The 25,692-nt window shown below is 49.4% G+C and overlaps 1 protein-coding gene across 1 annotated transcript in view; it reads right to left on the bottom strand.

Moving 5' to 3' along the window:
• Positions 1-20,986, bottom strand: part of Ephb1 (EPH receptor B1) — a 416,176-nt gene extending 395,190 nt beyond the window's left edge. The window contains exon 1 of the mRNA XM_051206222.1: positions 20,560-20,986. Within this exon, the coding sequence (XP_051062179.1) occupies positions 20,560-20,617 (58 nt within the window). The 5' untranslated portion in view covers positions 20,618-20,986. The remainder of the gene's footprint in view (positions 1-20,559) is intronic.
• Between the last annotated feature and the right edge of the window lie 4,706 nt (positions 20,987-25,692).

The following is a 25,692-nucleotide window of genomic DNA, read 5'->3' as shown; positions in this document are numbered from 1 at the left end:
GGACACTGTCACCTGCGAACATTGAAACCAGACTTACACAGAAGTAACCCTCCTTCACACAGGAGATCACTTCCTTATTCTCTGCAGATCTCTAACCTGCTAGATAAGGACAATGCACAGAAACCACCTCCCAACCCTGGTTCCCAGGCCTTCAGAAGCAGCCTGGACTGCACCTCCAGCCCTCAGGAGTTCCTCCAACCCACTCTGAGGACCTCGAGCCTTCTCTTGCCTGTCATCCCAGAAGTCTATACCCATCACAGTAAACCTTCCAAGAAACACATAAGTAACCCCACAGTCTCTCAGAAGCAGCCTGCTCAATACAAACTCCCTCTTTCATGAAGCCATCTGATGTCTGTGTTGTTATGCAGAAGTGGGAACAGAGGGTAAATATTCTGAGTCAGGAGGAAGTTCAGAACTTTTCAGGAAAAGAGGAAGCCACTGAGGCTGATGAGGACGTACTGCAGGCATCTCTGACAAACATAAATAAATCAACCAGGGCAGTCGAGAACTTGCTGTTGAAGAGTCTCTGGCCACTAGTTTTTCTGGTTGCTTGACTTTGGGTGGAATCATCTGGATATATTTTGCCTGTGACTGAGGTCTCAGCTCCCACCCCTGAATTATAACCTCTAAGCATATCCTGCCCTATTCTTTGCATAAAAGCAGTCAGCTTCTGGTCCAGAGGGACAGTCTTTAAATGCTGGGAGGTAAGGAAGAAGAAGGAGGGAGGGAAGAAGGGAAGATAGAGGACCTGAGATTAACCTTCCCAGAGGAGGCAGCCGGCATTCTGTCCAACATGAGAAGCAATGGACAGAAGGACTGACGGTCACAGCAGTCATCAGGCGTAGAAACTGAGGCAGGAACGGAATGCCAAGCATCCTGCATGAGGCCGGCAGGAGACCCACACTCAGGTCTGTCTGAACCCACAGTCTGCCAATGTGTGTTCTACCCAGTGAGGAAGCAGGACAGGAACAGAGCCAGGAACACAGGCTATGACTCTGTCACTTACCTTCGACACTTACATACAACCTTCCTGGGACTCAGTTTCCACCCCCCATGTGGGCTGGTGAGTGGATGTCACACCGCAACAACAGGTCACAGTGGCAGGCTGTATCGTTCATTGTACTACCCTGCTGATTTTTTTTTTTTTTACTTTGGGAAATATTCATAATAAATTGGGAAACAGCAAAATGTCCTGAGGTCAAAGCTGATATATGACCCCATCAAAAAAGGGAAAGGAAAAAAAAAGGTCCCTGGCATCAAAATAGCAGAATAAAAATAGCTACATCAAACAGCTGTGCCAACCTTCTCGTGTCAGGGGAATATAAATTGGTTTAGCCTTTTTGGAGGGCAGCTGGCAACATCCATCAGACTTTTAAACAAGCCAAGTTTTTCCTTAAACTTTCTGTTTTAAAACGATATTGATCACCCAGAAAAGTTATAAGACTCAATCTCCCAAATACCTTCTACCCCGATTCCACCAACTTTCAACATTTATTTTACATGCTTGTCCATTTTTCCTCCCCCCCACACATACTTTAACAAATACAATATATCACAACATATATGTGTTGTGTATATTACACACGCATTTGCTTTCCTTGATGACTCCTCCAAGACCTGGTTGAGTACATCATGGTATTTGGCTGACTAATTCTAGAATATTGCTTTCTTAAGAAAAAGGATATTCTCCCATTTGACCACAATGTCATTATCAAATTTAGGAAATTGAATTTTTGTTGTAATTATTTCATCTAATTAGATACTCTATTTTAATTTTAGAAGCTCAGATTCCAAATCTGTCAATTGCCCAATGTGCACTAGAATAAATTTTTCCTACCTTAAGATTACATTATTTGTAATATATTACAGTCACTTGTCATATGTCTTTGGTTTTCTTTAATCTGAAGACATTTCTTTAAAATAATAATAATAATATCTTCAAAAGTCTGACCTGAGTTGACTACATTGTTAAAAGCATTTCTCTGGTCTTTGCCCTGGAGCATCTGAGCACCTGGAATTTCAGTAGTTATGAGATGGGAGGAGCTTGAATCTGAATTTCTAACACACTCCCAAGGGAACACCACACCCTATTTTCCCAGCACATACTTATGGGTTGGCCAAGGAAAGATTTCGTTCAAAGCTGACCTGGACCCTTACAAAAAGCCTCTTGCTTTCCTTTAGATGAGGCCTATAGGCCATGGTGTCTGGAAGTCAGAATGCATAAAGCATGCTAAGCTGTACCTCACAGGAATACCTCTCAGATTCTCCACACAAGTGCAAGACAGAGGAGTTGTCACTGGCGGGGGGCTTCTAGGCCACTGACTCCACCTCAGACAGCAAAGCCCTTAAAGAAGGAAGTCTCTGCACTCTGCCTCTTCTATTAGCACAAACCCACTGTCTCCCTCAAACATCCGACATAACTAAGTACCAGGTCTTACCACCAGGATCTCGCTTGAACCATTGCAGTTCCAGGCAGCTGCCACTTCCCTGTGCCACTGTCCCTGCTCTCCTCTCATCCATAGGCTTCCCCTCACAAGAGGTCCCTTCAACAGTAGGTCCCTGATGTGGCATCGCAGGTCTTTCACACTCAGTCACATCAGTTTAATATCCATAACCAGTTCTCCAAAGTCCCTCACTGCCCCTGTTTTTTGACTGCTGTGTCCCCTGTTCTATCACCATAGAAACACTAGCATCAGCCTTTCCCTGTGTGGTCCTGGGCAGTGTGGCAGTGACCGAATTAGCCCACCCATTTTACCAGACATCTGCCTATGCCAAGTCCCAGGCTTGATTTTGGAGGACTCAAAAAATAGCAGGCACTGGGGTCTAGGCAGATGGCTCAGCAGTTAAAGTCTTGCCAGGTAAACAAGACGACCAGAGTTCAGATTCCCAGAACCAGTGTAAATGCCAAGTGGGCATGGCAGCTAGCCCACATGTTCCAGTCTTAGCGGGAGGAGAATGGATTCCTGTAACAAACTGTCTTGTGAGGTTAAGAGTTACCAGCAAGGTCTGGGTTCAACCGGGAGACCCTGTTCTCAGTGAATAAGGTGGAAAGTAATCAAGACTCTAGATTAGCCTCCCCCACCCCATGAGACTGTATGATACACATAAGAAAATAAGAAAGCAAAAATTAAAACATAAATTTCAGACAGCAGAGGCTTCTGTAAGGCTTAGAGCAGGGTGTGATGCCACAGCCTCAGGCACATATTTGTGGAGGCCCATAAAAGTGGCTCCATTCCATCTTGACTTAAGGTCAGAGAGTTTGAGCCTGTTAATGCTCATTCAAGCTTAAACCATAGGATGTTTGGCCTAAGGTGTGGTTATTGTATGTCTTGCCTAGGCAACAGGGTATTTGGCATAAGGTGAGGCTAATAGATGTCTCGCCTAAACAACAGGATATTTAGTTTAGGGTATGGTTACTTGATGTTTGGGGTATTAATGAGGTAATTACATGTGTTTGTTCCTTGTATCATGGAAAGAAAGCCTTTTGATTGGGGTATATAAGAACTTGAAGCAATAAACTTGGGGGTGATCACAGTATTCACTGGATGCCCTCCCGACTCCATCTTCTGTTTCTTGTCTATTTCGTTCTTCAATCCTCACTCCTCCTTTCAAGCACGGACTAGACAAGTTGGCTGGACTGGACATATATGTGTAAGTGGTGACAAAGGCCCAGGTAAGCACACAGTCTTTGATGATAACACACAAGACCTCTGCATCCCTCTTATGTGCCCCTTCCTCTACAACTGCCATGTGTGAAGTCTCTCCACCACTGGTGAGTGTAAAACCCTGAGTCCATCTTGTAAAGCTCAGGAGCAAACCAAATGTGAAACCATGACTCTAATGCAAGACAAGTCAGAATGGCTGGGAGTGTCCAGAAGTCCAAGAGGCCAAGAGGAAGGTGTTGGGTATCCTAGAGTGTGCAATGCCCTGTCGAATAGGCCCAGTGGTGGAAGAGTCTTGGGGTGCACCTGGGGGTGCTTCTGGTACAGCATCTGACCTCCCCTCACAGGACACCCTGTGAAGAGGAATTGTGCCTTTCTCCATTAAAGGGAAACCCCGAGGGGCAGGGAATATGATTCAGTCGATAGTATCTGCAGCATAAGCATGAACATCTGAGTATAGATCCTTGACACCTATGTAAAGAGCCTGGGGCAGTCACACATATCTGTAACTCTTGTACTGGGAGTGGGAGTGGAGAGACAGTCAGGTCCATGGGGCTCACTGGCCAGCTAGTCTAGGCATTTGGTGAACTCCGGGTCCAGTGAGAGATCCTGTCTCAGAAATACAAGGTAGGGGGTGATAGTGGGAGATTACCAGTGTCAATTTCCAGCTGCCACACACTTCACACAACTGCATGCACACCTGCGTGCACACACACACACACACACACACACACACACACACACTGCACAAAGAAAAAAGGAAGGGAGGGATGGAGTGGGAGGGAGGAAAGAAGGAAGGAAGCAAGCAAGTCTGAAATCAAAAATAGCTGAAATAACAAGAGCCTGGTGAAGAACTCTGCGGAGCTCTCCAACCTTCTCCTGCATCCACCACCATGAAGGTGGAGCTACCCTGCAATGGGCTTGTCACACACACTCAGGCATACAGTGGAGAAAAGGTTGGAACTGGGGTGACATGTGACGCAGGGGCATAAACACAAACACAATCCCAGACAATCTGCACTATGGACTCCTGCTGAGGGCCACACACTCCCACGACAGAAGCCTACTTCCTAAGACCTGACTGTCCTCCTCGGCCTGGGTATACACATCCTCCCCAATAACTGACAATCCATCCCCAACTCACTCCTGGAATGAAACCCAGAAGGTATAGTATATAGTTTTACAGAAAGACAATCTATAGTCCATGAGGCAATGTTACTCATCAGGCAGTGGGTGGGCGGAGTAATTCTGATGCCTCCAGTCATCCATGGGGGGAAAGGTCCCATGACGGACATCTGATCTAAAGAGCACGAACAAAAGATCTGAACATCTATCTCACCAGATAATGTCTATGAATGGAGTGATAAGCATACAGAAACACCATTACCACTCACTAGGTAAATGAGACTGGAAACCAACAATGTCACACCGTCTCACACACACACACACCAGAATGACAATACCAATTGTTTGGGAGAATGAGGGGCAACTGGAGTCTCACACACTGCTGGTATGTGCACAATGGCACAGTCACTGTGGGACACAGATTGACAGTCTCTTACAAAGCTAAACATACATTTCTCCATAGTATTCAGCATTTCAACTTTTCATTTATCCAAGAGAAATGAACATAGCTCACATTCTGTATCTCATGGGCATGTACTTGCTCATGGTAACTTTACTGATAAACAGCTGAAAACTAGAAACAAATGTCTATCCACTGACAAGTAGATGAGGCAGTTTAGATACACGTCTGCAGTGGAATAGTACTCAGCAATAAAAGGGACTGATGTGGCCACATAAAAGGATCTCAGATGTATCTGCTAAGTGAAAAAGCCCAAACAAAACAGAGAGAGTACCGTGTTATATGAGCTTCTGGGAAAAGCAAAACAACAGAATGAGAAATCAGACAATAGTGAAGGAGGGAAAATGATAACACAGAAAAAGGGTGGCTGTGGGCGTGTCCTACATAGTGTTTATGTGGTGATGTGTCAGCTGTGAAATGTCACAGTGAAAACTTCATTGTCTGTGAATTAGACCTCAAGAAAGCTTCTACTTCCAAAGACCAGACCTGGACTCAAGAAATCCTTCTCCCATCCTTAGTGTCAGGATTGACATTCAGCATGCACATGCCAGCATGATCCAGTGTGTTAAAACACAGGACCACTTGCGCCCTGACCGTCAGTTCCCACTGCCTGAGCCTCTGAGTTAGCCCCATGCTGCAGCTCGTCTCTGGACCCTGGTACTTCTCTTACAGCTAAAGAGCTAATATCTGCCCAACAGAAACCTTGTGAGACAGTTACACTTGGCTCCACACCAAGTGATAGGAAAAGAAATGGTTTACAGCCCACTCTAACTCAGTAGAAGACAGGCTAAGCTACCACCAGGCCCACTTCATTAGACAGTACCTTCTCCACAGGGAAGAGGCCCAATTCTCCACTGGCAAAGAAAGTTAAAAAAAAAAATCAGCTTGAATTTCAGAATGGCTCTTGGCCTGCCAAAGGCCTCTGGGTGGTAATTGGTGCCCTGCCTATCTGTGTCATTAGCATTTCACAGCATGGGATGAAGAAGAGAGCTTTGAGGGATCTGAAGGGAAGGAAAAAAATCAATCAGAACAAGGCTGGGAAACACCGGTTTATGTGCAAGAATCACCGAATAAAAAAGTGATGCCCAGTCCCAGCCCAGATAGTTGGCATCCCCATATGCTTCCACTTAGGCAACGGGTCACCACTGTCCACATGGTAGATGGAGAACAGGAAGCTTGGTATGAAAGAATTACAGCCACACAGGCTCCCAAGGCCCTCCCTCACAGAGTAACCCTCCAGAGAAAGCCAGCCCCTCTCTCCCCCTTAGTTAAGCAGGGACATGAGTTTACCTGGTCTCCTAGTTGGTGTTGTCAGCTTGACAAGATCCAGAATCCCAAGGGATGGACCTCTTAGGGTGCCCAAGAAGGGACTATCTTAATACATTCATTGGGGTGGGAAGGTGCATCCACAGTGGGTGGGACCATTTCTGGTTGGGATGCTAGGCCACACAAATAAAGAAAGTGAGCTGAGCAGCTGTGGGTATCCACTGCACTTCTCACTGAGATCATAATGTGACCAGATGTTTCAGGCTTCTGTAGAACTGACCTCCACATCCATTCCTTCCTTAGATTGCTTTTATAAGAAGAGTATTTTGTCACAGCCACAGAAACATAGCTAAGATGCTGGGGCATCAGCACCTTTGCCAAACAAGGATTACACATGAATGATGGGGGCTTTAGCAGGGCCAGGGCACTGGTGTCCACAGAGGGACTAAGGGAATCCAGGCTGTCACCTCCGCTCCGCACCATTGTATCTCTCTGTCCTTGTCTGGAGCCTGTGGTGGCAGAGGCACACACAGCATATCCGTTCGTTGTTTCCAGCGGGTGTTAAGTAATGAAGACAACTTCCAAATGAGAAGAAATTAAGCGCTGGAGCTGAGTCTCTGCTTTGTCAAGCTCGGGCGAGCCAGTGCCTCCTCGGAACGCGCGCTTTGTGCCTGATACATTATGACAAAGCCGTAATTGTTCTTTCAGTCTTTCCCCGATATTTCATAACAACGTGAAGTGGGAGTCACAAAGGTCAGTTGCACTGTAGAATGAGCGCTGTTCTTATTGTCCTTTTCTGAATAGTGGCTTCCATTTGCCAGGTTGCTCCATGCCCATGAGCTGCGGCAGTCAGGCCTGGTGGTGTGAGAAAGAAGCTGCACCCCCAACCCAGGGCAGGATATTCCATTTTGCTGATTGGTCTTGTACCACCGTCTAGCCACATCATTTGTGTAAGCACACACATGTGCAAGCATGTGAGCACATGCACATAAGTGTGCACTGCATAGGCAGACACACACAGGCATGTGTAGATATGCAGGGCACACATACACACCCTATCTCTTTCTTCTCCCAAACAATCCACTCCAAACCCAGGAGTGGAAATAGTAGCAACTGTCAAGTCCACAGGAACCAGGTACAGACACATCTGTTTTATCCCTGGGACAACACCACTCCTGTCTGGCAGGAGATAAAGAAATCCTGGGACTTTCAGTGAAGAGCATCTCAAACCTAGGCTAAAGCCTGACTCTTGGAGATGGGACAATGAACTAGTGGGTAAAAGTGCTTGCTGTGCAAGTATGAGGGCCTGGGTTCAAATCCCCACCACATGTTTAAAACTCTTAGCATGGCTGCTTGTGCAACTTTAACCTCAATGCTTAGGATTAGGGGATGGAAACAGAAGAATTGTTGGGACAGGCTAGCCACCAGCCTAACTGCAGACTCAGTGAGTTCCCAGCTCAAGGGAATACAATGGAGAACAATAGAGCAGAACTCCCAGTGCCATCCTCCATGCATGCACCTCCTCCATACATGCACAGGTTCACAGACCTGCACAAACACAGACACATACATCACAAGCAATAACACACACACACACACTTTTTTATTTATTTTGATAGTTCTCTACAATTGGCAGTGGAGGCTCACCATCTGTGAGTGAGAACTTGATAGAAGCATCCAAAGCCCAATTAGAGTTCCTCGGGCATGTTCCAGGTACACACAGCACTTGAGCCTCAGCTGACAGATCTAAATAATGGGCTCAGTTCTTGTCCACCCACTGACAGGGTTCTCTTACTGCAGATATACATTAGAGAACAGATTTTAGGAACCAATGGATTATCTGGGCACATCTGGATGCACATGTCATATAGGACTCTGCACGTCCAGATAATGTTGGAGGTGAAGGCTGAGACACTCTGGGGGAATGCACCTGGAGTCTGGGCAGGGCTCTGTTTGAAGAACTTGGGTACCACAAAAGAGAGCAGCAGAGCCCTGGCAGTCTGTGTGAGAAAGCAGCTTTGTACCTGATCCCTCAGGCATCATAGTTGCTAAGGAACCATTGAGATGCAAATAAATTGGTAAATACTGCAGCAAGATGCCAGATCAGGGAGGAGAGGGGAAGGGATGCTCTGACTAGTCAGGTGAGTAAAAGGAAAAGTACTTTCTCCTGATTAGGAAAAGAAAACCACTGGTTTCCATGTGGAGCAGCAGAATTGTGCTACTGTGTTTTCAAAAAGAAAAGAACAAAAACAAAGAACTTCTTTCTCACTTGGCTATGAGTAGAGGAAAGTTTGAACCTAGAGCAGGGAGCCTGGAAAGTACAAAGATTCCCTCCTGATGTGCTCTAGGCAAATTTTAAATACTTTTTTTTTTTTTTAACCATTGAGAAAGTGCCACTTAAGGTACGACAGATGTGATCTAAACTGTGTAAGAGCACTTTTCTGTGCAAGCATGAGGACCTGAGCTCAAATCCCTAGCACCCATGCTTTTGGGGGTGTTTTGCTTTGTTTTGTTGGCTGTTTTCAAGACAGGGTTTCTCTGCGTAGCTTTGGAGCCTATCCTGGAACTCGCTCTGTAGACCAGGCTGGCCTTGAACTCCCAGAGATCCTCCTGCCTCTGCCTGCCGAGTGCTGGGATTGGAGATTGCACCGCCACCCCCCCATGGCTATGTGTATAAAGAATGGATCACTGAAGGCTCAGCTGGGGACTCTGTCTCAATGGAAGAAGGCTGACCATAACAGAGCTCTTAACTGGCCTCTGGGTACAGAGGGGGACACAGCCACCACCACGAGTTTGGGTGTTCTGCTAGGGAAAGTAAAGGCCTGCCATACTGTACATATTCTAAAACCTAAAAGGAAGAAGCGTTAAAAAGCATGTCGAGAACCGTGACTGTACTCGGCTGGTGGGAGACAGAAAGCCTGGGGTAGGGGTAGCTAAGCAGTGGCCAGAAAGAGGAGAAATGACCATTGCGGTGATCTGCATGTGTGCCTTTCCTTCATTCTTGCTTTCCGCTGAGCACCCAACATCTAAGTGAGGTTAATTTAGGTGCACCTGTGTCTGCACTGGGACCCAGGTAGCTGCAGTAGGAAAGAACACATGGCTCCTTAGCACTGCTTTTACAACTATCTCCACTGTAAGGACACTCTTCCTGGAGAGTCAAGGGAGGTCAGCAGAGACTTCAAAGCACTGAACCTTTACCCCAGTGCCAACGTGCTCCACCAACTCCCCACTGAATCCGATCAGTGTCCTCACCTGGGTGTTTACGTTTCCATCACTTTCTACTTCCTTAGCTTTCACCACATCTCCAACCAGGCTATCTCAGCCCTAGCCACCACCTTCCGGACCCCACAGCACACATCCTTTCCGTAGTGTGCGTGTAGCGGCTCTTGCTCCATTACCCAGTCACCCAGGAACACAGAGTGAGTTCGGTAAATGGTTGCCAGTCTTACACTCGTTTCTTCTTCTATAGCAACTGTTCCCGTACGCTGACATTTTTTGTGGGGAACCTGCCCTTTCACACCTCCAGTCAAGCAGCTGAGGTGACTCCAGAGCTAATCGCCCCACCCTGACTGGCTCTAGGTCATGTGTACAAATGTGCTCTATTGCACCTGTCTTTTACACAGTGCTGGGTATCTGAACTCAGCTCCTTGCACATTTGCCGTGCAGCGAGCACTTTACCAAGTGAGGCTGCTGCCCTCGTCTGAGTTCATCAGAATGAGGTGTGGTAGAGTCAGGGTAGAGAAAGAAAGGAAAGGAGACAGCCCACAGCCCTATCCTGTGCAGTCTGGGCAACGGCTACATTGCTATCTGTGCCTGACTGTTGTTGGGAGCTCCTTCCATGGAACACTCCGGTCAGATGTCAATAGCTCTGAGTACATAATGACTGGCATTGCTGTGAACTGGCCCCACCCCACCCTCACTGGGCCCCTTAACTCTCTCTGTATCTCTTTAAAGAGTTTCCTAAGTTGTCCCTTCAACATTACTGTCTGTTTTATATCAGGACCCTGGCGTATACAGACAAGAACTAAGGAATAACAGTAGCCTGGGTCCGCAGGCAGTATGTCGTCCCTGAGAATAGTCATGACTCCACCCTCAAATGACCCAGCAATAACAAATGTCCCTAGTCTGTTTTTCTGAAGCCTGAGTTGAGCATCTGCCACTACAAACAAAACATATGGCTGGTAGGTAAAGCCTAAAGCCTTTGGCGGGAAACTGTAGATGATCTTCATGAGAAAGAGGACAGGAACAGCCTGAGCCTCTCATTCTACACACCCCCACCTCTGAGGACACCCTGGCCCTCCTCCAAGAAAATTCACACCCCACACACACATGCCCTGTCTCTACCTCACACATGCACAGGCTACCCCATCTCTCTCTGTCTCTCTCTCCCTCACTCACACACACACACACACTCCCACACAGTCTCTCTCACAAGCACAGTCTCTCTCTCTCTCTCTCTCTGACCCTCTGTTTCTCTTATCTCATACTCACATTACCTCTCTCTCTCACACACACACACACACACACACACACACACACTGTCTGTATCTCTCACACATGTGAATGCATACTGTCTCTCTCTGACTCTCTCTTCCTCTCTCAGCTTTTCTATCTCATATGCACCACCTATATTGTCTACGCCTTTTATACACACTCTCTCTCTCTCTCTCTCTCTCTCTCTCTCTCTCTCTCTCTCTCACACACACACACACACACACACACACTCCTTCCTCAACCCTTTCTGGTTTGAAGCATGACCCTACCCTCCTCTCCCAGTGACAGGTATGGAGCTATGCACACATCCACCTGCATCCTTCCAATGTCCTCTCAGAAGCAGCCTGTAGTTTTCGAGCCTCTGTCTCCCCCACCAGTCCGATGTTTAGTGAGCTCCTGGAAGGAATGGCCGTGTTCTTGATCTAGGTAGTTTGGGCCCTCGGTATAATGTTTCGCACATAGATGCTCAACTGATGTGCTCTGGGCAAGCACTGATAAGGCTGGTGACAGCATCTCACTCCCTGCCCCTTTATAGAATCTGTGCTCTCCAATCTGGGGCTGGCTCAGTCCTTGTGTGACACTCAGAGGACAGACAGTTTCACCTGTCATGTAAAGCAGCCTCTTCCACAGAGGTTCAGCTGAACCAGACAGAATTCCAGTCAAATCAAAGCTTCTCTCGCATGCACAGCATGCCTGCTTGCTATGGCTGCCCTTCAAACAGAAAGAGAGCCTCCTGCCTCCAGCCCTAAGCTGCCCAAGCCTGCTCTCGGCACTCACAGTCCACGCTATCTGCCCTGAAATTATGCCGTTTGACACTGTGACCCAGTGGCCTGAAGATGGAGCAGCACCCTCAATCTGCACTACTTCGGGCACCCTGTGGGAGGTATCTCCTCCACCATCCAGCCTTCTCCAGCACACCGCCACCACCCCCTCCTGTCTCATTTTCTCTATCATTTTTCTTCCAGGGCTTCTAAGAAATTCCAGTTACCAACTGTCGCACAAGTCAATCCAAACTCAGTGTTTTTAAGCATTGGTGGCATTCATCTCCTGAACCTGAAATTCACACAAAGCTCATGAAGAAGCCTCCCACTTTCCACTCAGGGAAAGTGGTGGCTCAAAAGATGGACTGGCAGCCATCTGAAGACTCATTTGTATCCAGCATTTGAAGCCGGTCATGGGCAGGAACCAGAGCCAGGGGTATGCCTAGGGCATCCCTGTGACTTCTCCATGCCACCTAGGTTTCCTTACAACATGACAGATGAGATGAGAGAGAGAGAGAGAGAGAGAGAGAGACAGAGAGAGAGAGAGAGAGAGAGAGAGAGAGAGAGAGAGAGAGAGAGAGGAGCTCTTTATGATCTTTTATGACCCCAGCGGATGGGTACGCTATTCATGATTCACTTTTAAACATTCCATTGGCCTTTTTTTTTTCTTTCTCTTCATGAAACCAACTCACATAATTTACCCACCTATGTGGCCTAAGCTGCTGCTAGCAAGATAGCTGAGAGATAGAGCCTCCACCATCAAAGCATCTTAGAGCTGTAGGACAGAGCAAAATAAACACACAATTACGAGGCATGTGGGATGGGAGGGGGGGGGCAGAGGAAGTTGCAATAGGACTTGCGGCAAGGAATACTTCCAAGGAGAGGGGTCCGCCGGGGTCCTGGAGAATAACTTAGGTTTTGTCTGAAGAAAATCAGCGGGGAACTCAACAAACACATCTGAAGCCCCAGAGGTACACTACAGCTCCGGGTCAGGTGATGTGGAGGTGAGGGGTGAGCAGTTCAAAGCATGTAATACACGGGTGCCTAGAAGGAGCTGGAGAGGGCAGAACTGGGGACAGAGGGCAATAAGGAAGAGTCTGGGTGGTGAAGGGTCTCTCTTGGGTCCTAAAAAGCCAGGGAACCAGCAAAGGACGCACGCATTCCATACGAATATGATGACACCAATTACCAAGTCATGGTCTGACACCCAAAGAATGTCCTCAGCAGTGACCCCTTGGTACTTCCTCCAAACTGAATGAATTTTCTGGTGATGCTGACACCCGTTCTTTTCAAGCTCGCTGCATACCCCTATTTCTGTAGTGCACTCATCCTCAGAGAAAATCCTGGAGGGGCTTCCAGTCCTGTGGCAGACAGACAGGAGCAGCAACAGATTTCAGGGGGAGAAACAGGTCCCTCTCCTCTCCCCCCAGCTCACCTCCCAGCTCCAGCCTCCCTGGGCATCAGAGGGACAAGAGAAAAGGCCTTATGCTGATGTGCTGGGAAAACAGCACTAGGGAAAGCCAGCAGCGAACAATTAGCTGCAGTGTCCAGCTGTGGCTCTCAGACAAGGCAAGCGTTCTGCAGCCACTGCCCATCTTCCTGCTGCTCCTGTCCAGGGCCATGGCCCTCAGAGGGCAAGCCACTGTGTGGAGAGTGAGGGAGAGTGAGACACTGAGGAATTGAACACATCCGGGGCAGAGGTTCAGTCCAGTGCCCTCCTTTGAAGCTGTCAAGTCTGCAGCTGGCCAGAGGAAAGGGAATTGTTGGACAGTTAGGGAACCACAGGACCCAGGCTGAGACAGGTAGGGCCCTAGGGAAGAAACAGGGGCACACATCTAGCCTCAGGCCCTGCTTCTAGCAGGTAAGACCATGGAGAGAGACACAGGAGAAGTGTGCTGTCACACACACACACACACACACACACACACACACACACACACACACACACACAAGCCTAACTACCTCCTCAGCACCAAGGACAGTCACAGGTTCCACTCTTGCAAGCATTTGAGCTCCTGAGCTCAATAAAGACAAGACCCAGAGGACATGTGGCAAAAGAAACCAATCTGTGACCCCAGAGGCAAGGTGAGGTTCACAAACCCCGAGGTTGCCCTCCATCTTACAGAACTTCCGGGCTCACTCTCCACAGAGAGAAGAGACCCAATATCAGAACAGAAAGAGTGGCCAATGGGGTAAAACGTTCATGTTAAAAGTAAAAGCTCCCTACTTTAATCCACACAAAAGCAATGTAAAGTAGGAAAGGCGCTAAGTTGAGAGCTTGGCAAACCAGTTTGGCTCTCAGCTGAGGGCAGTTAACCCTGGAGGCCTCTGCTCCCTTACCGTTATCCCAGAACAGGTGCTGAGGGCATATGCACCCAAGCGTGGGCAATGCTCTGTGATGGAGTGGGTGCACAGTTCTGGCTCTAGCACGGCCAGGCAGAGTGGTTCCAGGACAGGCTGTGCCCTGTTGTCTCCTGTTCTGTTTCCCCTGTGTCGAGGCTGCAAGCAAAGGCATCTGCTTCCTGCTCCCTGGAGCCTTAGCAGCCCTATAGCAGACTATGGAGTGTGTCTCTTTCCAGTACAAAGACCTTGGAAGTTAGTGTTAAAGTCCCTGCTCTCCTTGCTTACCCACTCCCCTCCCGACCGCCCACCTCTGCCCACTTCTCTGCTCATTATCACCTCCACTGGGGGACACAGAAGCAGAGCAAAGAGGTTAAATTCAAATCAGTCATTTTGTCACTTGCCGCCAGAAAGCAGGAGGGGAGAGATGAGAGGCACACACGGGGCCTCAGGTGCAATCTGCGGGCAGAAATGAGTCCTGGTAATTCTCAGGGAATCTCCTAGATGTTTTCACATCGGCCCAGTTCTGCCACAGAGAACTCTGGGGGAGCCTTCTACGAGCCACCTCCTTAAGCAGTTGTTAATGGTGTTGTCAGCAGCTACAGAAACTTCCCCTGACCGGGGGAAACATCTGTGCTGGCGACAGAGACAGAAGCAGGGCCTGCTCCCCCTGTGGCAAGGGTGCCATCCTGTCGCTCTAGCCACCAGCAGGGTCAATAGAGTGTAGTGAAGGTCCTCGGGTTGTCAGCTGGGGGCATCGTCCCCTAACACTCCCGTGGGTGCTTGCTAGTAAGTAAGAGGTCAGGTGAGGCAGAGGCTTTGGGAGTGGGACACTATGGCAGATGAGCAGCGCCTGTGAGAAGGAATGCACGGCCAACCTGATTAGATTTGCTAGGGGATTGATGAGACAATGGACGACATCTGTTTCTCCAGAGAATACCGACTGATGCGGGAACATTCACCCTGAATGTGGGTGGCACTATAGGCCGAGGGCACTGACCTGAGGAAAGGAGAGGAGAGAGGGAGGGGACGAGGCTAGCCCAGTACCAGGCTCGCCCCTCTCTCTTGGGGTATCCTCTCCATCATGATGAGGACTGTGCCACAAGCCTTCTCCGAAAGGTGCCTAAGTCCTCCCAAACCAAGTTATCTGTGTCAACTGTTTCTGTCACGGCATCATAAAATATAATGTAGGACCCATTTGCTGGACTGGGATGGAGATGAAAACTCTTTAAAGAAATCAGAGACAAACACATCTAATGTAACTCTGAAAGGCACCTGGCAGATAATTCTCCTTGCTGCCAATAGGGACCATGCTATCATATTGCCTACATTGCCTACACTTTCTGCTGGCCAATGGAATATCCTTGAGCATAGTCTGCCACATAGGAGTGCTGGGCCAAGGCCCTTCTTGATGCTGACCAAGTCCCTTTTCCTTATTAGTCTAGGATGCCCAGACATTGAATGTCTGAGATGACCACAGCAGAATCTTCAAATGCCTGCCTGTGAGAATCCATGCACTAGCCTCAATTCCCTGGGGGCCACCTTGCCTCTTAGGACTTTCATTGCAATTCTCAGTCTGCCCACCACTGCTCAGCTGCTGCTTTAACCCTAGGGTATGCCAGCTCCATGTTTCTGCTATTCTGTCTACATGGTTGCCCCCCCATCTGACTCCACATTGTAAAAACTGAGGCATGGGAAAGGGGAGTGTGATCATGCATCTGATTCCTGAACCTTGGTTTCACTGCAAAGTAGGTCCCCATACACAGAGGACCCATTCATTCACTGTCCTCTAGGCCTCCCAGGAAGATGTGTCCTTTACAATTTAACCTTCAGAGATGTGACCAACAAACCAGCAAGTTGGTCCTAAAACATCAGGGGTTTTGAAGGCCTGAGTGGCCCTGAGCCAGCCACTCGGGCTGTCGTCCCTTTCGGTGCAGTAGAACACTCTAACCCGAGCCCCACATGTGACCGCAACCGAAATGGAATCCGCAGACAGAGGGAGGCATTTCGCATGCAAAATTTTTCTTTTAAATATGAAATCTCTCCCAAGGCATTACTTTATTATTATAGTAATTTCCTCAGAAGGGCAGACATCCAATGCTCTGTTTCTCCACCATCTTTGGAGACAGGAAAATGTAATAGAAATATTCGGGTTCCTTAAGTGGCTAGTGCAGAAGAGGGGAGAGGTAAAGAGAGTGTCTCCAAGGATGTAGACTCTGGGAATCCAGGTGGGAGGTTTGCTCCAGATGGCCAGGTGGTGACAGCTAAGGGCCTGGGCCATCTCCTTTGAGACCCTGGTCTCTTGAGTCTAGAGGAGAGACATAGGGGAGCTTTGTGGGAACTAGTCCTTTATTTTCAGTGTTGAATCATTCCATTCTTCTCTTCTCCAGGACCGTGAAAACCTGGAATCCCTGCTCATCAGTGAAGAACCCAAAGCCACTGGTTGAGCTGGTGCCAAGCTCCTCCCACCCGGGAATGCAGGCTGAACCTCCTGCTTGTACATCCTATGCTTCCAGGTGAGTGTGGGTAAGAATACAGACTCTACAGCCCGACTGCCTGGCTCAACCACTCACCAGGCAGGTGCCTTTATCAAACTATTTGTATCTCGGGCTTCTCGTCTATAAAATGGGACAGGGCTCGATGATAAAAATAAGGCTTATTTGGTAGAGTGTTGTAAAAGCTGAAAGGAGTGAGTTTCAAAATCTACTGGCATCGGGCTGTCTGCCTCTCAATCATTAAGCATTTTGATCAAACTGCAGATACCAAGCCATTCCAACTCAGTGCAGACGGCAGCAAAACCTGACCAAGTTTTTCTTGGTCTGACGCGGACCCATATTTCCAGGAGGCACCTGCACCGGGATCTCCTAGGAGACCTACACAAAGTGCAAATGTCCTGAATTCATCCAGACCTGCTGAACTTGGAGCCAAGAACCTTCAGCAAGTTGCCGGGGCACACACAGGCTTCCAGACTTCTTAGAACCCCTGCCTGCAATGGCTTTCCCTCTTTGGAGTCTCAAATTTTTTCTCTCCCTCTTTTCCCTGCTAGAATAACATGATTTTCTTGAGTCTTCATGCTGCAGAGAACTCTCTGGGGCTAGTACAGATGGTTTCTTCAACTTAATATGCAAGCATCTCTTCCATCTCAGTAGCGTCTCTCTTTCACATAGTACAGAGTGTGTTCTCAGAACGGGTACCAGTCAAGTGGTCCAAGCATCTAAGGTTAGGATGGGTAGGTCCTAAAGCTATTGGGTAGTGCAAGGCACTGAGGCCAGGTGGTCTGGGTGAGAGTCTCCAAGTGACAGTTAGAGACAAAAAGCCAGAAGCCATGCTCAGGCTTCATGGTCCTGTCTAGGATACAAAGGGAGAGGCTCGGAGAAGCTGGTGCTTGTCAGGGTCCAGAAGCCCTGAGGGTGTCAGGGGCTTTGCCCATCTATCTCACTCCCCTCTGAAAGCCAAGCCAGCAAGTCTTTGCCCTGTGACGCTTATACCCTCCTCCTGCCTCACAGAGCACACTGGCTGCAAAGATAGACAGGCAGGAGGGAGGGACGAGGGAAGGACTGCTCTCTTTCAGTCTGGTTTTCCCACATAAGGGCCAACCAGCTTCCTTCCTGGTGGCGTGTGAATTAGAGCCCCTCCGCCCCCACCCAGCCCTTGCCCCTCCATTAGCCTGGAACACACCAGCTATTTCCCTCTTCCTCCATCCCTCCCTTCTTTCTCTCTAACGGACCTCCCCTCCTTCACCCAGGCATACATAGGTCACATAAGGACTCGGCCCACATCCCCCCATCTGGACCACACAGGACAGACATGGCTCTTTTGTGCCTGCCCCAGCTTAAACTGAGAACCTGCCTGAAATCCACCCCAGAGCTCCCAGAAAGAAGACAGACACACAAGCGGCTGAAATCACCAAGGAGAACGCTGCCTCCCCCAGAGCAGAGTTTGGGGAGGGCCCTGCTGCCTGTGTAGGCAGCTCATTGATCCACTCCTCTGAGAATTATTCTGTACTCATCACAAACCAAATGAGGCTGGCCCCAACCCAGGCAGGCAGGCAGGCAGGCAGGCGGGAAGGCGGCTCTGTGTGTGGAGAGGAGAAAATGAACCTGCCTGTTGTCATTGGAGAAAAGGAGAGAGCAGAGCGAATGGTGTGTTCTACCCCTGCACACTTAGCAGGGGCAAGGCGCCGCCGTTTTAATATTCTGCTGAATGTGGTGTTTCTTTTAACCCTTACAGCGATGTTCAAACCACAGAATAAGGCTTTCCTGCCAAGCAACTGGTAAAGTCCCCCACCCCCTGCACCAAGAGGAGGGCCACAGCTCTAAAGTGGACCCTGCCAGCAGGCCTGGGTGACACTGCCCTGAAACCAGGCTGAATGTACACAATGGCACTTATGAGTAGCTCCATCGCGAAGGCAAGGGGGCTAAGTCAGGGAGAAAGAAAACTGTTTAGGGAAGAATGTGTCCTGGTGCCTAATTTGTTCCCACACATTGCTTTAGCAAACTGTTTCCACCTATATATATGTTTCTGTATGTATGTATGTTCCCGCCTTCATCTATTGAGACTTCCAGTCAAAAGCAGACTTCCTAAAGTAGACCTCTATCTGCTCTCTGAGACCAAATCCTTGGCCCTGCAGAGGTGCTAAGAGTGGTAGACCTGGCCAGCCTCAGACCAATGTGCCACCACCCCAGCCCACACAGTCTTGTAGGCCAGCCTGCCATGCAACTGCTCTCACCCGGCTTTGTTGCAGGGTTGGTTATCTCTCGCTTTCTATTTCAACTGCTTCTGCACGTGTCTCTGGATGAGTCAACCTCAAGCCCACGCTGGGGTGCTGACCACACTCTATGCCGGTCTAAATCCTGCACATCCCAAAAGTCACACACACACACACACACACACACACACAGAGAGAGAGAGAGAGAGAGAGAGAGAGAGAGGCGCACGCCCACACACACACACAGAGAAAGAGAGAGAGAGAGAGAGAGAGAGAGAGAGAGAGAGAGAGAGAGGGAGGCGCGCACGCCCAGGAAGACCAGTGGCCTGGCAGGGCAGCAGGAGGCCGAGAACAAACAAAAAAACACCAAGAGAGAGCTTCCTATGCATTAGTCACTGCTCCTCTCATCACCGAAACCACAAGTACCAGGCATAGCTAAGCATCGGGCGTGGGGTATGCCTGCTTCTCTTGCAAAGGGGCACTGTATTCTGGAAAGATCGGGGACACTGGGCCAATGTTGGTATGGAGTTTCAACTGAGCTAGTCAGTTCACCTGGAATTCACAACCCAGCGGAGTCAGCTCTCAGGACAGGAACACAGCAGGGGAAACCGGGAGCTGCGACCCTTCCACCCTGAGTGTCCTGGTGGAGTCCCTCTGGTAAGCCACGTCCATGAGGGATTTGGGCTTTTAAGCAAATCTCGCCTCACGTTGCTCCCCTTCAGCTAACTCTAACTCCACTCCCCTGCTGCGATCTCCTCACCCCCACCCCGGGAGGCGGCGGGCAACGCAGCTCCGCTGGGAAGACTGGGGGCGGGAAAGGGGGCGGGAGGCGGGGAGGCGAACAGGGATTTCCCACGGGGATTCGCGGGCTCCTTGAGCGCCTGGGCTCCCGGGTGCGCCGGGCAAGGGGTCCGCTGAGCGGGTTTGGCTAGTCACCAACCCGAGGCACAACCACAATGAGCCAAAAGGGATGGTGTCTTGGCTAGTGGGCTCGCAACCACCACGCCGTCTCTTCTCCTCTAGATGAGTTTAGGCAGGACCATCACTCACTGCTCCAAAGAGAGAAAGGTGTCCACCTCGCTCTTGCTGTCCCTGGAAGATTGCAGCCTGGTAGGTTCTTAAGACTGACCCCACACACACACACACACACCAGGGTGCGGTCAATGAACCCCCCCCCCTTGCTTGCCAGCCACTTGAGGGGTATCGCTCGGAGCTTCTCTGGTCTCCCGCACACAGCTCTTTGCCTGCCAAACCCAGAGTCCGGTAGCCTCAGACTGACAGCGAACTGGGAAAGGGAGGCGGCGCGCCACCGCTCGCCAGTGCATCCAGGCCCGGGAATGAAAGAGCCAGCCCAAGGTGCTGACTCTAGGAGCCCGGTGGCCCGAAGTATCCCTTCCCAGACCAGTTTCTCCCGAAGCTCGAGAGCTTGCACCGCAATGCAGCGGGATCCGGGGTCTCTGAGCCGGAGATGACCAGAGATCGTGCTGTCTGGAAGCACAGGGGCGCGGAGCCTGGAGACTCTGAGAAGCAGAGGGTGCCCAGGTGCCCAGGGTCGGCCCGGGGCATACCTGTGGGTACCACCCCAGCCCGGTGCCCCGTTTCCTCCCAGGCTCCGGGACATCCTTGCCCTCCGGCACCGGGATGCCTGGCTACACCAAGCAGCCAAAGGAGCCCCGTGAAGCGTGCGACACCCGGGAACTGGAAGCTGGCAGCCACCAAGTTGCGCCACGAAGGGTACGTTACCTTCCATCGCGGCCACTGCGGATGCCAGGAGGAGCAGCAGCAGGCAATCCAGGGCCATCGCCGGCCAGCGGCCCCCAGGCCGAGCCCGAGCCGAGACGCGCCGCGTCCCGGGGCGCCGCTGCGCTCCGGGCGGGTGGCTTCTCCGTGTCCTTTCTCGCTCTGGCCGGGACCGGACTCCCCGGAGCGCGACGTGGGCGTGGGCGGGAGTGTGCGCGCGTGGGGCGGTGCGGGCGCGCGTGGATGTGGGTGTGCATGTGTGTGTGTGTGTTTATGGGGAGAGGTGGGTGTGTGCGTGCGTGTGTGAGAGAGGGTGAGGGAGAGCGAGCCTGGGAGAGCGCGCGAGAGCGTGTGCGTCCTGGTGTCACATTGCGAGCTACAGCGAAGCCTACGGGAGGACAGAGCGGGCCAGACTGACGGGGGAGGGAGCGGGATCCCCCACCATCAGCTCTCTCTCCACCCCTAACACCTCCTGTCCAATCAAGGAATCAAACCTGCAAAATTCCCTCATCCAATCAGGCGCGAGCACCTCCTTACACTGGCATTGTTAGTTTAAGAAAAACTTTTGCTTGCAAGACTGTGCGGGAGGGTTGGGAAGGCGCTAGGAGGGGACCGCGCTCCCCCTCGTGGTGATATTGGAGTACTGCAGCCTTGCAGCCTTGCTCCCCAGGCTGGAAAAGAGGGGGCTCAGCCAAGAAGTCAATTGAGGTCCCTTACTTTTACAAATACCCCCAGAGCTACTTCTGACTACTTCTATGCAGTGTGCCTCCCCTCGATAGCACTTTACTAATCAATTTTGTTTATCGGCGAGTTTTGTCTGGTTTTGTTAACTCAGAATCCCTGGTACCTTAACAGTTCACTCTTGGCATGCTTCTGTGGATTAAGTCAGTGAATGTTTTTAAACTGTTGTGGTTGCTGCTCAGGGCTAGCCAGGATGCCTGATAGGCTTTCTTTCTATCACATGCCTAGCTGTTTGTCTCCAGAAGTCTCTTCCCAGGTGGATCTCTGAGCATGCACTCTAGGGCCTACCCTCCCCAGGACAGTTTTGGTGGGAAGATCTGGAGTTACAAGGCTAGTGATGAAGAAACAGCAGGAAGTCAGGTAGTGGAGCCTGAGAAAGACGTTGTGGACCAGGCCAGGAGATGGGTGGGAAGGGCTGGGTTCTGCAGCCACCGCACAGGGTTCTGGGAATGGGAGTGATTCTCCCACGGTAAGCTCTCATGACAATGCTCCATTTGCTGTCTGTTGATAGTGTCAGTCTGTTTCAGAGCAGACACTGGCCTTGAGGCTTGTCAGAGATTGTGTGGCAGAAGTTCTTGCCTCCTCCCTCACCATCAGACTTCCTACAGGGTTAGGGATGCCCCTGCATGACTCACCTGGGAGAGGCTTCAGATGTCTCCCCAAACCTTTCTCAGGAATTAGGAGGTTAACTATTTGGCAACTCTCTTTTGAAGACCTTTTGGGGACATCAATTCCCCACCCTGTGAATTTAGTCTGTCTTTTACTGGCACTGTGTCTCCTTCCCTTTACCTCAGCCACACTCATGTCCCTTGATTCTGACAGGTTCCTAGGCTGCCTGTATCTTCCCCTACCCTCCATCCACCCAGCCTCAGAAACTGCAAGATGCCAGTGACCCCCCCCCCCACTTCTTCATCCCATCCTCCCTGCTGTTCCTTCAGTTGCCCTCAAGCACCAACTGTGGCTTGAAGTCTCTGAAGCAAGGGAAGACCCCTCCAGCATGGGTAACACGTGCCTCTCATTCAGATTTTCCAACGCTTCCCACAGTCCAGTTTCACTGCCCATCAGTCTTGCTGATTCTTGCTTTTTTCCTTCTTCATCTGGTCAGCTCCCAAGAGTGGAATCTCTAAAGCTCTTTCCTTGAAGCCCCCCCCCATGCACCCATGACCAACTCCTTTGCAGCTTTCCCTGTTCTTCCACTCACAGCCATCCCTATGGATGGATGGATGGATGGATCACAGATAAATGGATGGATGGATCACAGATGGATGGATGGATGGGTGAGTGGATGGACAGATGGGTGGACAGATGATAGCAGAAGGGTGGCAGATGCATGGATGTGTGGTTTCAGGCTCTTTCTCCCCCTTTACTCCTTCAAGCACACCCAGCAAAACCCCCTTTCTCGCTTCCTCTTCCTTGTGCCTTTGTCTCAAGTCCATAAATCTTAGTTTCATGTCACATTGCCTTTCTCTGAACAACTGAAGAATCTCCAAAAGACCACCCTGCTCCCTGTAACCCTGATGTGTGCTGCTGCCACCTTAATCTTCCCTAAACTGATCTTGATCTTATCTCCTCATAGCATATCAACCCAGCGACTCCCCCATTGTCTCCTTCAAGGCTTGACTCTTCACTGTCTCCATACCAGACCTCAGCTAGTCCCACATTCACACACACACACACACACACACACACACACACACACACACACACACGCACACACAGGAAATATTCACTGAGTCTTTGTGATGCACAAGGCATACCCTGGAGAAGACTTGGGACATGATGGACAGGGAACTTATTAAATGGTAGAGGAATGACAATAAAGAAATAGTCAATGGCATGCAAGCTGCCAGAGGACTTGAGGATAACACAACAGGGAAGCTGCTGTGGGGTGATCAGGTTGGAAACATTGTGAGTTTACTGAGCACCATGTAGGAGGCTTATTTACAAAACCGAAAGTAACTGAGTTCAATTTCCAGCCTTCTATTTCTACTCAAGCCCCACCTGTCAAGAAGCCTTTTCTGTGATCCCTTGCACCCACATCTTCCAGCTGCATCTCTGTGTGTACTCAGGACCTCTCCCTGATCTGGCTGCAGATATGACTAGGCATTGGCCACCCATGAAACGCCATACCTCAGAAGTTCCTTGGAGCAGGCCAAGTAGAGGCATCCAAAAAGAACCCTGCTGGGTCTTTCAGGCTGTCTAGCAAATGAGCAGTTCAGCTCTCTGAAAACACCAGTCTCCCCAGCCTCACAGCGTGGCCTTTAAAGTTGTGGGGAATGGGAGGCTCCACACACCCTCCAGGGTGATCTCATAACCCTGCTGCTCTCTCCACTCAATAAAGCTTGGGCCAAGAGTTTCAAATTGTACCAGAGCCTCCTCTAGGGACAGCTTAGAGGTGATGCACCCGAGTAGCAGGGGGACAGGGCTTCCGTCCACATTTCCTTTGTTTTGTTTTATGTGGTGCCTCTATTGAAATCCCTTCTAATTAGAAGGAAATGTTCTGCAGCTGGAGAAAGGAAGGTGGGTGCAGGTGATAAGAGAGGGTTGGATTGTTATGGGTGATAAGATCAATGCAGAGGACTATGGGAAAAGTTTCTGTGACTTCTAGTACCTGCTGATGCTTTCTGTTAGAACCTCAGTTTGTGGCTGCCCGTTAATTTCCCTTAGAACTCAAGTAACTGACTTTTCCTGAACACATTAATCATTGTTGTTGGGTTGTTTGTTACTATTGTATTTTTTATTGCTTTTGTTATTGTTGTTGTTGTTGTGTGTTTGTTTATTTTCGTATAGAATGCATTGATCTTTTTCTTGCCATGAGTTATACCCCAAACAGCATGACAGGCATGAGATTCCAAGCCATGTTTCACCCCACTGTCTACCTTAGCTGTTTTTTCTTTCCCTGGTGTCAAATGCTCACTTGTTCTCTTGACTAATCACTAGGCTATTTGACATCACTAAATCACTCCTCCAGAGTGACAGATGTGTACCACCAAGGCCAGGAGCTGAGGGCTTTCTGAAGGGATAAAACCCTTTCAATGAGACACAGAGGCCCCTCTGGTTACAAGGCTTAGAGGAAACCAGCCAGTTCACTGCTTACAACTGAACCATTTGGGGTCTTAAAGCAATTGCATAATTTCCATCACAAAGCTACCTGGTTAGAAAGTTCCCAATCTACCTCAATTTACACCCTTTTCCTAATACACTCAACCATCTGCATTCTACCTTTTAGCTTAGAGAAGGGCAAAGCTAACTACCTGGAGAAGACCACCTGTGTGCTTGTATGTCCAAAGGCACTATTGCTCCCAAACCCTGTCTTTCCCCTTTTAAAATCTATTCTCCTCATAAATTAATGCTTTTGTTACATACTCTGTGACCTGGGCTACCTTTAATTAGATTATTAAGCTGCAAGACACATTCTTCATTAATTCTTTTCTGAGAGGCATGTGGACTCTTTATGATTCATTTGAGAGGATGATAGACAAATGATGAAAAACTTCCTCTGCCCTCTTCATTTCTTTCTACATTCACTAGTTTCTTGTGGAATGCTGGTGAGAGCCAGTGATGTCTGGAATCCAGTCTCTTTCTTTAGGATCCCTAGAACCCTCCTTCTTCCTGGGAAGAGAGGTAATGGACCAAAACATGCCCTGAGACTTCCTATCCACAATGGCCTCTGGATAGAGGCTTTCAGCCATCTGCATGTTCAGTCTCAGGGCAAATTTCCCAGGAGACACAGATGCATATGAGGATTTACATAAGAGGTAACAAACACTGACAGGCAACTGCATGGCCAGGATGTGGAAGGAACTGACAACACTTTCAAGGTAGATGAAGTGAGATTGAGAAAGAAATGATCAAGCATATGTATGCCACATGCCAGATTCGCTTCCTTAAAAACAAGCTGCTTTAAAGGTGTGTGTGTGTGGGTGTGGGTGTGGGTGTGTGTGTGTTCTTTGAGGATTTCATACAATGTGTTTTGATCATGCTTACCCACCTTCCCCCAATTCCTTCCAAACCTACTCCTCACTTCCTTACCCACCAACTTTGTGTTCCTATTCATTTATTTGGTTTGGGTTTTGTATTTTAATTAACCCATCAAGCCCAGTTTATGCTACCCATATAGTCTTGTATATGTGATTAACTAGAGCATGGTCAGCTTCTCAAGAGCTACACTCTCGAATAGGAGAGAGTAAACTGACTCCCTCTCTCCCAGCAGCTGTTAAATTATCAGTGGTTCTTCAGTTAATGATGAGACTTGGTGCCCACCTTCCTTTTCTGTGCTAGGATTTGGTCTGATTTGAGCTTGCACGGGTCTTGAGAATGCTATGCTATCATAACTGCTGTGAGTTCATGTATGCAGCTACCTTGCTGTGTCCTTGTCTACTTGTAGTCATCCAC

The sequence above is a fragment of the Phodopus roborovskii genome, unplaced genomic scaffold (genome assembly GCF_943737965.1).
Source record: "Phodopus roborovskii unplaced genomic scaffold, PHOROB, whole genome shotgun sequence".
Classification (NCBI taxonomy): domain Eukaryota; kingdom Metazoa; phylum Chordata; class Mammalia; order Rodentia; family Cricetidae; genus Phodopus; species Phodopus roborovskii.
This window is presented reverse-complemented; position numbering and strand designations above follow the sequence as displayed.